This window comes from Doryrhamphus excisus, linkage group LG5, assembly GCF_037039965.1.
Source record: "Doryrhamphus excisus strain RoL-2023G ecotype Guam linkage group LG5, RoL_Dexc_Guam_v1.1, whole genome shotgun sequence".
Taxonomy (NCBI): Eukaryota; Metazoa; Chordata; class Actinopteri; order Syngnathiformes; family Syngnathidae; genus Doryrhamphus; species Doryrhamphus excisus.
Window position 1 is genome coordinate 10,452,867 of NC_136361.1, and position 15,968 is coordinate 10,468,834.

Below are 15,968 nucleotides of genomic sequence, written 5' to 3' on the forward strand. Positions count from 1 at the left end.
AAACGAGCTCCCAACTAACCACATTGCTTGTTTGTCTTAAATACAAATTGCCACTGTGCAAAAAAGTCACATTTGGAGTCCAAAGATCAGAAGCTAGCTAGCTAGCTAGCTAGCTTTCACCAGAGAAGCAAAGCGAGTAAAGAAAGATGCAAGAAAAGTCAAACAGCAATAGGTTTGATGGGTTAGGTTTGGTAGGTTTGGTGTAGCCTGTGTCAAGCTGTCAAACTGAAGCCATTGAGGTTTACCAGACTGGCGTTGATTCTTTGCGGCAATATGGGACAAAATGTCGCAACCCTACGTGACACAGCAGACATGTAGGGTTTGCAGTTGCACGCTGATCGTTTGGTTTGATTGACTTTGAAAGGCATTTATCGGCATGTGCCAGTTTACGATTTGTTTACGGAAAATCGGAAATCGGCCAATACTAATCAGTGGCTGATTGATCGGAGCATCCCTAGTAAATACCCATTTAGTAGCTCAGCATAGCTTTACTCACATTGGATAGATATAAAGATGTTTAATGAATGAAAATGTGAAGAATATCATAGTGGCCCCGCCGCACCCTGCACTCTTTCCGTGTGCGGGACACCCCTGGTCTTGGTGTTTCTCTGCAGCTGGAAAGAAAATCCAAGCAGGGACAGCGGCTAGCAGTTTGACACGGAGCTCACCAACTGAAGTTTGGCTATTTCTTGTTTCCAGGGCATAGAGCAGTTGAAAAAAGAAGAGAGAAGATGGGCTAAAAAAACTAAGTGGATGAACTTGAGGGCGGTGTTTGGACACCCTTTCTCCTTACTGTGGTTTAGCCCCTTTTCCACCCCTGACCATGGGAAGGCCGAGTCATACCAGTATGTGGTGTGAAAGGGGAGATTGAGTCTGCATCCCATCCAACACCATTTCAGCGGATGTGACAGTCACTACGTTTACATGCACTCCTTTTTTATAATTTTATTTTAAACGTGGATACCTGCATATTTGTAGTTCAATATTCGCGTCCCCAAGATTGTTGATCTTTGGTTTTAAAAAAAAATAAGTTTTTTTTTTATTTGTTTTTATTCCAGCAGGAATCAGGAATCTCTTCACCAGGTTGGTTGCAATTTATAAATATGTGATCGTAAAGTAGGGGTGCACAATGAGGTAATTATAACAGCAAACTGATAAAACATTAACAATAGCTCCTATAACCTTCCAATGAAGCAAGATTTCTTTTTCTATGTGGGTGAGGAAATCAAACGCTGCTTTATACCCCTGCCGGTGTCTTCATCATCCCCTGAGCTTGCTCGTTAAAAAAAAAAAAAAACATTCACTTTCGGAGGCAGAAATTGTGCATGCTCGTTGTACCAAATGAGAAAAAAAAAAAACATCAAGCACACAAAAGACCTTATCAGCCACCTGAAACGCCTGTGCCGCTGTGTTTGAAAAGTCCAAAAGGTTTGCCAGAGACTTCCATGGCATCACATCGGTTGCTCGGAATGCGTACCCGAATACAGTGCACCTCGCTGGGCCACAGCAGATGGCTCTCTCATCTCTGGACTCTGGTTCTCCTTGATTTAGGACTGTGATCATGTACAGTTGGTCAAAGTTCCTCTTACCTGCAGGTGTGCACAAGCTATATTAACCTTCCTCTTGTGTTAGCTTTCTGGTATCATCTCTTATGTTAACGGGTGGGTTTTGACCAATGTATTAAATCAGCTATAAAATACACTAAAAACAATAAGTTACCATCAAATTTGCTTCTCATGTCTTGGTTACCTTCTTAGGCTTCCTCATCCATGAAAATGTTGCTTTTAATACTTTTGGTGTGGGCATGCAGAAGTGCATTGGATAAGAACTCGGCAGAATAAAGTCATAATAATACGAGAATAAAATGTACAAGAAAGTTGAACTACTTGGAAAATTCATTAAAAAAATAACAGAAGTGTAAAAAAAACAACAACTGTAATTTTACAAGAATGAAGTCAAAATTTGAAGTGAAAAAGATTGTATTAAGGGCTGTGTAACAGTGGTTAGCACGCAGGCCTCACAGCTAGGAGAACCGAGTTCAATTCCACCCTCGGCCATCTCTGTGTGGAGTTTGCATGTTCTCCCCGTGCATGCGTGGGTTTTCTCCGGGTACTCTGGTTTCCTTCCACATTACAAAAACATGCTAGGTTAATTGGTGACTCCAAATTGTCCATAGGTATGAATGTGAGTGTGAATGGTTGTTTGTCTATATGTACCCTGTGATTGGCTGGCCACCAGTCCAGGACGTACTCAAAGACAGCTGGGATAGGCTCCAGCATACCCCGATAACCCTAGTGAGGATAAGCAGCATAGAAAATAAATGGACGGATGGAACAATGGGAGGGGGGAGAGCTGTCATTTTATGAGTATAACGGCAAAATACTGAGACAAAAAGTATTAAAGTACAGAGAAAAAAGCTGCAATTAACATATAATATTGTGAGGAAAAAGTAATGCCATTTTATTAAATTCGAAAATTTGATCATAAGTACAAAAAACTAATACGGTGCACCTTATGGTGTGGAAAATACGGTAATTGGGTAATTGATTAACTCTTGATTAATTGTTGCAGCTGTAATTGAAGCACCCATAAAAATGTCTATTATTGACATAGGCAGAAGTCCATCCTCCTTTACTCACGGTGCAACCAAATAGGAACTCATGTCACCGCACTACACTGACGACACAGGCATGGGAATAAACACTTTGACACTTCCATGCGTGCAAAACAATGCTATATTCCACTCATTTCTAACCTGCAATTGCATGTAAAGTGGCATATAGCATATAGCATATAGTATAGCAGGAATCCCACTGATGAGTGCATGGAAACGTACTGAGTGTGACGCCTGATAGTGACCACGGACAGCTTATTCTGTATGGAATACTTTTTTTGTCTGATACTTTATGTGACATTTTTATCTGTGAATGCTTTTGAAAACACGGATCTATTGGAAATATGGAAGAAATAACCACATTTGGTATTTGATCAGCTGTGACCTATTTGGTTTTTTATTTGCTACAGAAGATAGCCAAGCATAACTATTGTAAAAATCAACAACAAGGCATGATCTTTTTGGGAAATAAGTATTTGACCCCCTGATGATTTTTCACCCCCCCCCCCAACACCCCTGACAAAAATATGAACATTCCATAATTTTTATGGTCGCTTTATTTTAACAGAGTGTAAACATATCCAGGCAAAAGATAAGCTGATGTTATTAATGATGAAATTGATTGCAAAACCAGGGGATCAAATATTTCTTTTCCCCACTGAGACATGTCCAGTGGAACCTCGGTTAGCGTACGCCCAACTTTTGCCTCGGCTTACATACAATTTCTTGTTAACAGCTTGCATCCCAAAACGTCCTTAGCGTCTAACAAAGCAACCAGAAGACCACTACGTCGCCCCGTCTCTGATGGCATCAGTGGGCTCCCAGAAATGTTGACAAATCTTTTAGAGTTTTACTTTAGGGGTGCATGATGAAAATAATCAGGACAATATTAGGAATTCTGACATCATACCGATGAATCCCCTAACTTTAAAAAATAGTTCTGATAATTGATGTTCTTCAAACATTCCGCAGAGGCAAAAAAACGTGGATACATCCAAGCCACCTGAAACACCAACGACCACAATGCTTTGAAAGCTTCGAACACTCACATCAGGAATCATGTCTTCAATTAACCTTACGTGATTTCTTATGGGAACATTTGATTTGGTTCATGTTTCGGTTAGAGTCTAACCTTCTGGAACGAATGAATGATGCTAAACAAGGTTCCACTGTAGTATATATGTATATGGAAGGAGTCATATTGTTCTGTTGGGTAGAGCGGTGTAGCGATTTCCCATGTGCTACATCTTGCAAGTGGGGGACAGGAAGTGTCCTTTTGCATTTTTTTCTTTGAGAATTGTATTTATTTGAGAATTACGTGCCGGTTTTTCATGTTTCATTTAAACCCATTAAAGGTTTAAAAGAAAAGCTGAGCAATGGTTGTTTTGCATTTTCTTACCCGGCTCTACATTAAAAGAACCCAACCAAGGACTTCAAGGAAAAATGTACAGAAAAGCTAAAAAAGGCAGCTAAGAATGCACGAAATGGGATGCAACCATCCATTCATTTTCTATGCCGCTTAAGCTCATTAGGGTTGTGGGGTATGCTTAAGCCTATCCCAGCTGTCTTTGGTTGAGAGGCAGGGCACATATAGACAAACAACCATTCACACTCACATTCATACTTATGGACAATTTGGAGTCGCCAATTAACCTAGCATGTTTTTGGAATGTGGGAGGAAACCGGAGTACCCGGAGAAAACCCAAGCAGACATTCTGTATTCTGACTATATGGCAACATGCTAACCACTTGTCCACCGTGCGGACGGGATGCAACTCTTCTCCCTATAAAGCCTTTTGAAATACCTCCAAAAAGCACCAACATGCTCCATTTCCATACCACAGCGGTATTTTATTATTAAGCCAAAGAACTAACTTTCTGGCATAGTGACACCTTGCCACACCTAGCTAGCGACTAGCTTCACCATACGTTCGCTCACTACCACCAAAAGGAAATGATACATGTTGCTCTGTTTTGTTTTTGAGTTTGAAAAAGTTGACGCTAAGTTTAGCGTTCCTTTGTATGTTGCTATATGACATCAATGCACCCAGGAAATATGCTTAAAATGACCAAAATACGGTAAAATGCTTAACATGAATGTACCTGTTATTACATGCTCACAGCATGGATAGAACCTTGTTGGGCGTGTTTTAATGGCTTTCTGTATAGGCGGAATACAGTCTGTGTGCCCCATTACGTGCATTAATGCGCTGCATCTTCTTAGCTGTTTTTATCTCTTTAATCTTCCTCTTGTGTTAGCTTTCTGGTATCATCTCTTATGTTAACGGGTGGGTTTTGACCCATGTATTAAATCAGCTATAAAATACACTAAAAACAATAAGTTACCATCAAATTTGCTTCTCATGTCTTGGTTACCTTCTTAGGCTTCCTCATTCATGAAAATGTTGCTTTTAATACTTTTGGTGTGGGCATGTAGGCCTTTTTTTGTCACTATACCCCTCCATTTCAATTTCCAAAAATGGTAAAAATGAACCTCAAAAGAATCATATTCATAAATTGAAGGTTCTTTTGTTACCTGGGTATTATTGAGGGCTATAGAACATATCTCCTAAATCAATTAGTTTGATTTATTTTCTCATTTTAGTATTAATCACTAAAGAAACATCTATGGTGTTGGGGTGAATTTTGACCCATATATATTCATGTCAAGAAAAGGTATAAAAAGTGATTGTTTTCAGCAACAGAACTTTAGTATAAAGTGAAATGAAAAAGCAGAACAGGTCCAGATCTTGGTTCACTGTACTTCTTGCCATTCTTTCCATGATCCAAATTGTAAATGTGAAATCAGCCATCAGTCAAATGAGTGAATTCACCTCACATGTCTGGACCTTGTTTTTCTGCTGGTATACTGGAAAAGCGGTCAAAATGAGAATCCCCTGAAGCTTCCATGATGAGAAGAGGAGCTGGTTGTCATTGTGTTGGCTAATTGTACACTTATGATTTCAGTTTTGGCTCAAAATATTGCTTTATAGTCATATTATTATGACCGGGTCGAAACCGACCCTAACAATACAGTGGTCATAATTTCAACCAGACCATTTTAAAATGTAGTAAAAATGATTTTTTTGTTTTTATTTTGTTGAAATAGAGTTTCCTGACAAAGTCAAAAAGCCTTGATGCAATAAACAAATGTTATGGGATTCTTTTTATGCATTAAAATGTAAAACGGGTCGGTGCCGACCCTAACACAAGAGGAGGGTTAAAATGCACAGAAGAGCGAAAGACATTGATGTCTCACATGAGGATTGTGGAGTTTGTCCAAAATTTCCCCCAAAAGTGGAGTTTTTCTTTTGAGTCTTCAACCAGTCATGATGTGCTATATATATCACTATATTGACACTTACTATGGTACACATTACGTCATTGGATGCTCATATCACCTCGTAATTCAGTATGAGGTACATTATTAAAAAAAAAAAAAAACCTAAACTGTATTATGGAAAGCAGGAAGTGAACAAATGTAACAGTTAGTGATTGTAAAAGTACCAGATGGAGGGGTAGGATTTAATAAGCTTTGCTTCTTCCTACTCCTTTTGGACATGTGGAACTGTGAACTGATTATGGGATGCACTCAATTGTAATCTGATGCATGTTCAAATGAAATAAAACCATTACCATTACCATTACCAGTTGCAAAATTGGTTTGGGCATGCTTGATGCCTGTGTTTCTAGGGGACTAGTGGGAATGTTGATCCAGGTGGTGAACACAGCTTCACGGAAGGCATCCACTGTCTGGAACTGATGTCCATTTTTGTAAACTTCCCTTGCCATCCATCCCCAAATGTTTTCCATTGGATTTAGATGAGGGGAACATGCAGGAGTGCCCACATTCTGTTGAGAGTGAACTTATTCCTCTGGAAGAAGTCCTTAGTGAAGTGCAGCATTGTCCCGATGAAAAAGCCGGTCATTACCACACAGGCGAGGGCCTTCAGTCATGAGGGACGCCCCCTCCACATAGCCATAGCCATTTTTTTAAAATAATGTACCTCGTACCAAAGTAGGAGGTGAGATGAGCATCCAATGCCATAATGTGTACCATAGTAAGTGTCAATATAGTGATATATATAGCACATCATGACTGGATCAAGACTCTTCATCCTTGTATTTAGCAAACATCAACTGCTTGTATTGTTTCTTGAATTGGCTCATCGTTGTGCATTGTTTGAGGTCCTTACTCAATCCATTCCATAGTTTGATTCCACATACTGAAATGCTATGGCTAGCATAACGTAGTCCTAGCATAGAAGTGTTTCAAATGTACTTCTTCCCTGAGATCATATTTCTCCTCTCTTGTAGAGAAGTATTGGATGACATTTTTAGCTAATTGCTTGTTTTTAGCCTTATGCATTATTTTAGCTGTTTGAAGATGAACTATATCAGCAAGTTGAAGTATTTGTCATTTTAGAAATAAGGAGTTAGTATGTTCTCTGTAGGCGGCATTATGAATTATCCTTACTGACCGTTTTTGCAGTACTTTTAGTGAGTGAAGATTGCTTTTATAGTGATTAACAAGAACGGCACAGCTACTCATTACTCACTCCTTTTTTCAACATTTTATTTCTCCTTTAGAGGCAGGAATTCAGGGGTTGCTTTTAAACTGATCATCAGATGAACAGCCTATTTCATTTTAACGCTTGTTTGCAATAAATTGCTTCCACAAAAATCCACACCAATTTCTTTGCATTTTGAAGCGCCACTGAGAACCTTTAACAGTAGTTCTAACAGTGCAAAATGTATCTTGTTGCAAGTTTTTAACTGGTCTTAAAGTTAGATCAGGAGTGTATATTTAGATCGTTTGTCTAGATGTTAGTCTTTGGGGAAATAGAAGTGATATGCTTCAGGCCCTCACTTGCAGCAATGATCGATGAAGACCACAATCGTGTCCAATTTGAACCCCAGCTGGCATGAAGTTCAAAGTAATACTGCTATTTATTTCAGCATGTGCAGGGAATAAACCAGATCTTGTCGTCAGTGCGGGCCTACGCTGTCTACGTTTGCTCCTTTCGTATAATGTACAAAGTTAATGCTTTTGTGTTTCTGCATTCAAGCGGCATAGAAAATGGAAGAATGGATGTTTCTGCATTCAACAAATATCTGTTTGTCCTCGTCTGTCAGTCTGTTCCCAAATGATTGTGCCGTGTGCCCGCCCCCTCCTTTCCCTGCAATCTTCTCTCTTTTCTTGATAACTGAAGCTTTCTGAAGCAGACATCTTTTAATGGGGACAGAGGTAAGATGGCCAAGTAACTCTCACTCGCCGATCGTCATGCGCAGATCCTCAGCATGCAGGTCTCACTTCAGCTTCCAAGAGCCAACAATGCCATTGTGTGAATGTTGAAGGGTCTTCATGCACACCAAAGGTCCTCTTGTCATTAAATCACGCTCAACTACTTCCACATTCCCAACCCATTCAAACCATTCCAATATGAAAACGGTCTGGGAATTTGGACTGGCAATTTTCCACATCCCATATTGCAGTCAATATTCCAACCAAACCATTCCAATATCATATGTTTCCATTCATTCAGGACATGATGGCACATTTAAAAAAAAAAAAAAAACAAAACATATCACACTTTTTTCCATGACAAAATTCTCAATGAAAATGAATAGACAGTTTTCAAGTTCCTCATTTATCAACTGATTCAAACCATTCCGATATGAAAGCATTCAGGAAATTTGGACTAACCACTTTCCACATCCCCAAACTTCCCGCCTTTCCAGAAATTGTTCAAACACAATTTGCCATTTATATTTTAACCAAAACATTCCAACATCCAAAATTTCCATTGGTTCAGGACGTGATGGCAAGCTCTTAGCAGTTTCCCCCCCCAAAAATGCACACATTTTTTGTCATCACACTTTTACCCTGACAAAATTCCCACTGAAAATGCATGGACAATTTGGGGTTTGGGTTCGGGAACCAAACTCCAGTTGCTGCAGGGGGAGGTGGCGAGCTGGTGTGGGCTTATTACTAACCCTCCATCTTGGTGCCTCTGTGTTGGAGTCGTCCCCAGTAAATGGGACGGTCATTTCCCTACGCTTTCGGGTTGGGGAAAGCGTCCTGACTGTCGTTTGTGTGTACGCGCGTAAACGGAAGTTCAGAGTAGTACTCGGAGTCCATCAGGCGGGTGCTGGAGAGCACCCCAGCTGGTGACTCTGTCGTTCGACTGGGATACTTCAATACCCATGTGGGCGATGACAGTGTGACTTGGGGGGTCGTGATTGGGAGGAACATCCTACCTGATCTGAACCAATGCGGTGTGATGTTATTGGACAGTTGGTCCGAAACTAACACCATGTTCAAACAGAGGGATGTGGTAGTCGTATCATCAGACATGTGTTCTGGGCAAGCGGGTGAAGAGAGGGGCTGAGCTGTCAACTGATCACCACCTGGTGGATTAGATGGCAGGGGAGGATGCAGACCAGACAGACCTGGGAGACCCCGACATTAGGGTCTGGCAGAGTCTCTCGTTCGTCGAGTTGAAGACTCGATAGGCGGATCTGTAATGCGATCACTGTACCAGATTGTCGTGGTGATGGCAAAGCTCTTAATTTACTGGTCGATCTCCCACCTTCATCTGTACAAGCGGCTGAAATGAGTTTCCAATGTAGGGTAGCTGGACTCACCCTAAGAGATGAGCTCAGGGGTTCAGGGTTGAGGAGCTCAGTCATCCAGGAGGGGCTCAGAGGAGCCAGGTGAGGTGGCTTGGGCATCTAGCCCAGATGCCTCCAGAACGAGTTGTTCCGGGCATGCCCAGCTGGGAGAAGGCCCCAGGGCAGACCTAGGACATACTGGAGGTATTATGTCTCTGGGAAGGCCTTAGTGTCCTACCGGTGGAGCTGGAGGAGGTGGCAAGGGGACTGTGAAGTCTGGACTGCCCTACTGAGACCGCTGCCCACATGAAGAATTCTAACTAATTTCCTTACCTTCCGAACCTTCAGCTCATTCAGAACATTCTATTTATTTTTGGCATTTGGAAAATTGCCAATTTTCCGAGAGTTCAACATTTTCCAGACCAAAAATGACCACTGATCATAGTCATTTTTCCATATTTCTCAAAACATCTCAGCATCAATACATTTGGGATAAGAACGTTTCAATTTTCCCATAATTCCACATTGACCGTACAGCATTTTCGCTCTTCAGCATTCACACGTTTTGTCTACACAGATTTCCCAATTCCGCCAAACGCGACTGTGTGAAATGTATCCTACCATTGGAAATTTGGCTCTCAGACTGGACCAGACAAAATGAAGCTACTTAAATAAGTCAGTCCCTGACACGACCCTCCCATGTGTGCCGCATGGACCATTCCACCGCCAGGACGAAAAGTCCCAAGCACCACCATGAGACTTGGTGTGAATTATCAAAAGTGGAGTACAGTCTAAAACTCTGGTCCACCTCTGATGTGTTTGGATTGTGAAAGCATTTTTTTCTAGTTCTGAGTAAGAGAATTGATTGAATACCTTTTGCTGGGTATAAAGTCTGTATGGAATGGACCGCTGAGTCCCCCATCATGTAACATGTGGGGTATGTTGTCACATCCTTCTTTAGGGTGTCATAACATTGAAGTTAATGCTTTAAACCAGCAGTTTTTCAATGGGCTCAACCTGGGATTTTCCAGTGGTCATTAAGTGGTGACCCACTTTTATGTGTTATTCCTATTTTTATTATTTTTTTGACATTTTTAAAATTCATTTTCATTTGTTTTTAACTGTTTCATTTTTGTGATTATTTACACTTTAATGAAATAATTATTTTTTTTTACCTATTTAAGTTATTGTCATACTTATATATACTTTACACATAATAGTATTTTTTCCTTTATATTTATCATATACGTATTTCATTTGAGTCATTTTTTATTTTTAGTCTTTTTACACTGTCATTTTTCAAATTTTCAAATTTTTTGTCTTTTTACAGTTTTAAGTCATGTGAATATTTTATATTTTCTCTTTACAGTCATTATTTTTTGCACTTTGATTTAAGTCATTTTCATTTATTTTATTAGTCATTTAATTTGTTTTACCCTTAGTCACCTTAGTCATTTTATCATTAGTCATTTATTTATTTAAATGTTATATTAAACTTATTCAAGTCATTTTTAACTTTTTATGTTTTTTGTTTTAGTTAAGACATTAATTTTTATAATTTATTTACATTTTATCACATTTATTTTTTGCACTTATCATTTTCATTGTATTTACACTTGAAGTCATTTTGTTACATTTTACACTCATTTAAGCCATTTTTTACTTTTTTTAAATGTTGTCTTTTTTACAATCGTATTTACTTTTATTTTTGTTTTATTCACTTATTCACATATTTATTATACTTTTTTAATTTGTATTATTTATTTAATTTTTTTATTTCAGAATTTACGCTTAAGTACGTTTGAAGTCAGTTAATAATTTGTTTTAATTTAAGTAATGTTTTAAATTACACACTTGTATATTTATTTTTTATATTAGATCCTTTCGTTTGTTCATTGAATTGTATTTGTATTACAATGTCAAAAAGACCACAGAATGAGATAAGAAGTCAAGACATGAGTTAAATGTTATATCATTTTTTGGAATTTTTCACTTATGGTCTGCGACCCAATCAGAATGGATCCATTTTGGGTCCCATCCCACCAGTTTAGAACCGGTGCTTGAGATCTCTGCCCTGATTTGCTGGGTGTGTGCCATTCCACATCAGTGTGGTTTTCGATGTCTTTCATGACAACGACCTGAGTGAAATCTGGATTTTAGGTCCAAAAATATGAGATTTAAAAAGGATTCAACTTCAACATACAGCAAGCCAGAGCTTTACAAACGACCTCACCAGTTTGTAGTCCTGCATGTGGATGACAAACCTCAACTCCTTTGAGCCGGGACCCTTTTGTCTTTCCTCTGCAGGGAATCGAACGCCTGAAGAGAGAGACGGGGAAGTGGGAGAAGGTGCCGTGCTGGGAGGCCATGCGGGTGGCTTTTGGTGGCCCGTTGTCCCTTTCCTGGTGCAGCCCCTTCACTGGGCTGAGCTGCAAGAAGAGCCCTCCGGAGCCGTTCACCGTTCCACAGGGGGAGATAATTGAGGAGGACGTCATCGAGATCCCACTCACCTAGGCCGGTCTGGCGGCTCAGGAGGTTGCGTTTGTCGTCCGGTCGATTCACTCATGGACCATGATACCTGCGTCCCAAGTGGACCATTTCACCGTGATGAGTGAGTCCCCATTCAGTAAAAACTTGCAGGTTTTGAACAACTCTTTCAATGGCGCTTCTTACTCAGGTGGTGGGGGTATGCTGGAGTCTATCCCAGCTGACACCCTGGACTAGTCACCAGCCAATCACATGGCAGATATAGACAAACAACTATTCACACTCACATTCAAAGCATGCTAGTTGGTTGTGCTCCATAAATTCTCACAGGTACTTTACTTCTTTACTACGACTTTACCACTACTACTACTTTATTTCTGATTCTGTATGTATAGCGTCCTCAAAAATGTAAACATTTAAAAGCAAGACTGAATGATATACTTTTTTAAACAATGAAAGCAGCCTTAATACAAATTTAGGACTTTTTGGATCATATTGAAGACTTTATGAGCTTTGAATGGGACCTATTATGCGCATTTGGGCCCTTTGTATTGAGTTGTGTACTCCTATAGAGCAGCTACACACCAAAACCCAGAAAGCTTTCTAGAACCTCCAGAATCTGCACTTATTCCAGCTGTGTTTCCTTGAATTTCCAAAACAGTTAGTTTCCCAAGTGTTCCCGAGGACTTTAGGACTACTGCCGAACCCCGCTTTCTAATTTCTGCGGGTATAGGACTTGATAAAAAGTTAATGAAACTTTTGGAGAGCTAATTGAAAAGAGGCTAGGAGATACTGGTAGCTCATGAGGTCCTGAGGGTGGTGGGTGTTCTGGTGGGAGGCGTGCCTACAGCTTGTGCTCACTGTCACAAAAGACTTGGTGTTGGAAAAAACTCAAGCATTCAGAGCCATCCCAAACGTCTTTCAGGGCTCACTTCCAAATGCGCATTTGGAAAATTCACAATTTTCAGAGAGTTCCACATTTTCCGGACCAAAAATGACCATTGACCAATTATTACCTGAAACGTTGGCATGGTTTAACACGAGGATACAACATTCTAACTACATTTATAGATCAGAAAAGTGGAAAAGAATTATAGGTCTCCTTTAAAGGAAAAGTGCCCCTTTTTGTGAATTCTGTCCATCATCCACAATCTTTGTGTGGGACATGAACACACGTCTTTGTCTTTTCTGTGTGTTCTAAAGATATAAAAACAGCTAAAAAAAAAACAGAGGCAACGAAGAATGCACAGAATGTGACTCACCTATTCTACCTATCAAGCCTTCTGAAAAAAAATCTCAAAAAAAGCACCAACACTTCATGTACATCATGTTACCAGCATATCAATCAAGCTGCAGTGACAGTGTTACACCCAAGGACTCCTTTACACACCACACTGACTTACTACTAGCCAGTTAGCGACTGGCTTTACCAGGGTGCCGCGTTCCTTTCTATAATGCGCCCAGGAAAAAAGTTCCGCTAATGCTTAACAGAGCCAAAATACTGAATGTGTTACATTATGAATGGACCTGTTACTCAATGGTCACAGCATGGATATGGTAATGGTAATGGTAATGCTTTTATTTCATTTGAACATGCATCAGATTACAATTGAGTGCATCCCATAATCAGTTCCCAGTTCCACATGTCAAAAAGGAGTAGGAAGAAGCAAAGCTTATTAAATCCTACCCCTCCATCTGGTACTTTTACAATGACTAACTGTTACATTTGTTCACTTCCTGCTTTCCATAATACAGTTTAGGGTTTTTTTTTTTTTTAATGTACCTCGTACCGAAGTACGAGGTGATATGACCATACAATGACATAATGTGTACCATAGTAAGTGTCAATATAGTGATATATATAGCACATCATGACTGGTTCAAGACTCTTCATCCTTGTATTTAGCAAACATCAACTGCTTGTATTGTTTCTTGAATTGGCTCATCGTTGTGCATTGTTTGAGGTCCTTACTCAATCCATTCCATAGTTTGATTCCACATACTGAAATGCTATGGCTAGCATAACGTAGTCCTAGAATAGAAGTGTTTCAAATGTACTTCTTCCCTGAGATCATATTTCTCCTCTCTTGTAGAGAAGTATTGGATGACATTTTTAGCTAATTGGTTGTTTTTAGCCTTATGTATTATTTTAGCTGTTTGAAGATGAACTATATCAGCAAGTTGAAGTATTTGTGATTTTAGAAATAAGGAGTTAGTATGTTCTCTGTAGGCGGCATTATGAATTATCCTTACTGACCTTTTTTGCAGTACATTTAGCGAGTGAAGATTGCTTTTATAGCAAAAGCTTGTTGGTGTTTTCTCGGAGGAATAGGAATAGGTGTTTCCCATCATGTGAAAAAAGAAAGACGTGTGTGTTCATGTCACATTTAAGGATTTTGGATGATGGGAAAAATTTCCCTCAAAAAGTGCAATTTTTGACATTGGTCCCTCACTACATCACTGTTTGAATTTCGGGACTTCACTCTTTCATGCTTTATACTAATGAATAAATCATGCCCATTTTGTAGTTTATCAGCTTATTATTAGTCACATATGTGCCTATTTAAACATTTTTACTATTTTTGGACGAAATAAAGGATTTTCAAACATATACATAACTAATTTAACAAAAATGTAATTGGTCACCAGGTGTCAGTATGTTACATTGATGAGACAATAGCCTCCACAGGAAGTACAGTACAGAAACCGTAACATGCTAACATGGGTGAGTCTATATGATGACATATCTACTATATTGGGTAATAGGAGTATGAAGGTGACTATAGGGGTGTCATGTCATGTCTATGGGGCTCACATAATGTAAAAAAGGGTTGGGGTCTGGTCTCAATTAACCACCATAAACAAGGGATTCCTTAGCCGGTGGACACCCTGGTCCCCCCCAAAGAGCAGTGGAGAGACCGGATCCAAGTTGTAGGCTACCCTGTGTGGGCGACTTTGGGGGCAAAGTGGATGAAGTGGCTTGCTTGAAGTGGACGGTACCAGTTACCTCCTCGCTGCCCATTTTTTTTATTACCTTCTTGGTTGGTGGACCAGCCAGGACACCGCCCGTGTTGCTGCTAGCGTTCCAGTTCAGCATGTGCTGTGGCCAAACGCTAACAGTGTGAGACACTGAATATTCAAATGTTAGTCTTTATGAATATGATGAAAATGTTGGTGAAAAAACACATTTGAGTCCCTGCAACAAAGTACCCTTGCTTTTCTTTGTCTACTTCTTAGTGTTTATATTGCGAACCCGATGAAGTCGACCAACTCAGCAAGTCCTGGACCACTGTGTTCTTTTCTCTCGAGGGAACAAAACTTCAACAGTGCCCAGGCTCTGTGAGGCGGCCGTTCTAGAAACGAGAACTTGGGTGTCCTAACTTTATCCCAACATCTCTTTGGCTCTCAACGAAGGCGGTCGCATCTTTCCGCTCTCCTACGTTATTCCTTATCTTCCCTGCTTTGCTTGCTTCTTATGTCTTGTTTAAGCTACGTTCACACCGACGCCGAATGTCGCGCTTTGAATCGGTGACGAATTCTGCGCCATTTTTCAAAAAATCTCACAATCTCCTCAGATATGTTTAAGCTCTGATACAAAATTCGTTCCCGCTTTAGGCGACAAATTATTTCCCGAATCGCTACGGCTACTCACGCTTTGATGCCGATTGATCAGGATTTGTTACGCTTTAAATCACGCTTTGATACGCTTTAATACTCATTGATGGTGCGCTTATCACGCTTTAAATAACGCTCTGATACGATTATCAAGCTCTCTTGTGCATTGATAGGCTCTGTTAAGCTCTGTTACGCAATGGAAAATTTCGAGATCCCGACTGCATCCCGCCTCTGATCCAGAGCATATTGTATAGCGACCCTGACGTATTCATGTTGACGTTGTGCTCTTGGGTGTCCGACTGTTCCGGGTGACTGTGAATGCACCAGGGGGTGGGGGCGTGTCTGGTGGAGGAAATACTGTTGTGTTGCTGGCGGTGGTTGCAACGGCGTGGTTATGGCCGACAGTAGCCAGTATTATTGTTGTGCAATAAAAGGCTTGTCAGCGATCGCAGTCGTGTAATTTCCATAGCGTCGGCAACGACGCTACAATATATAAAGATGCAGCAGATCCATTGATCCTTTGAACCAAGCTCTGTTAAGCTTTCCTATGCTTTGAGCAAAACTTTGATAAGCTTTGTGACGCTTTGATAAGCTTTAATACGCTCTCCCCGCTTTACGCAATTCGTGACAGATCGCC

General features: G+C 40.2%; 1 protein-coding gene across 4 annotated transcripts in view; it reads left to right on the forward strand.

The window, feature by feature from the left end:
• The window catches only part of zdhhc3a (zDHHC palmitoyltransferase 3a), a 34,177-nt gene that overhangs the window by 16,090 nt on the left and 2,119 nt on the right, over nt 1-15,968 (forward strand). The window contains exons 7-8 of one of the 4 annotated variants that reach the window (XR_009119878.2): nt 11,537-11,840; nt 11,907-12,054. Coding sequence is in view for 2 of the 4 variants with exons in the window: in XM_058052887.2 (XP_057908870.2) it covers nt 11,537-11,743 (207 nt within the window). In the remaining 2 variants the exon portion in view is untranslated. Of the gene's footprint in view, nt 1-699; nt 1,033-11,536; nt 12,055-15,968 lie in introns of those variants that run through there. The other 3 variants (XR_013627399.1, XM_058052889.2, XM_058052887.2) reach the window with 3 other exon arrangements.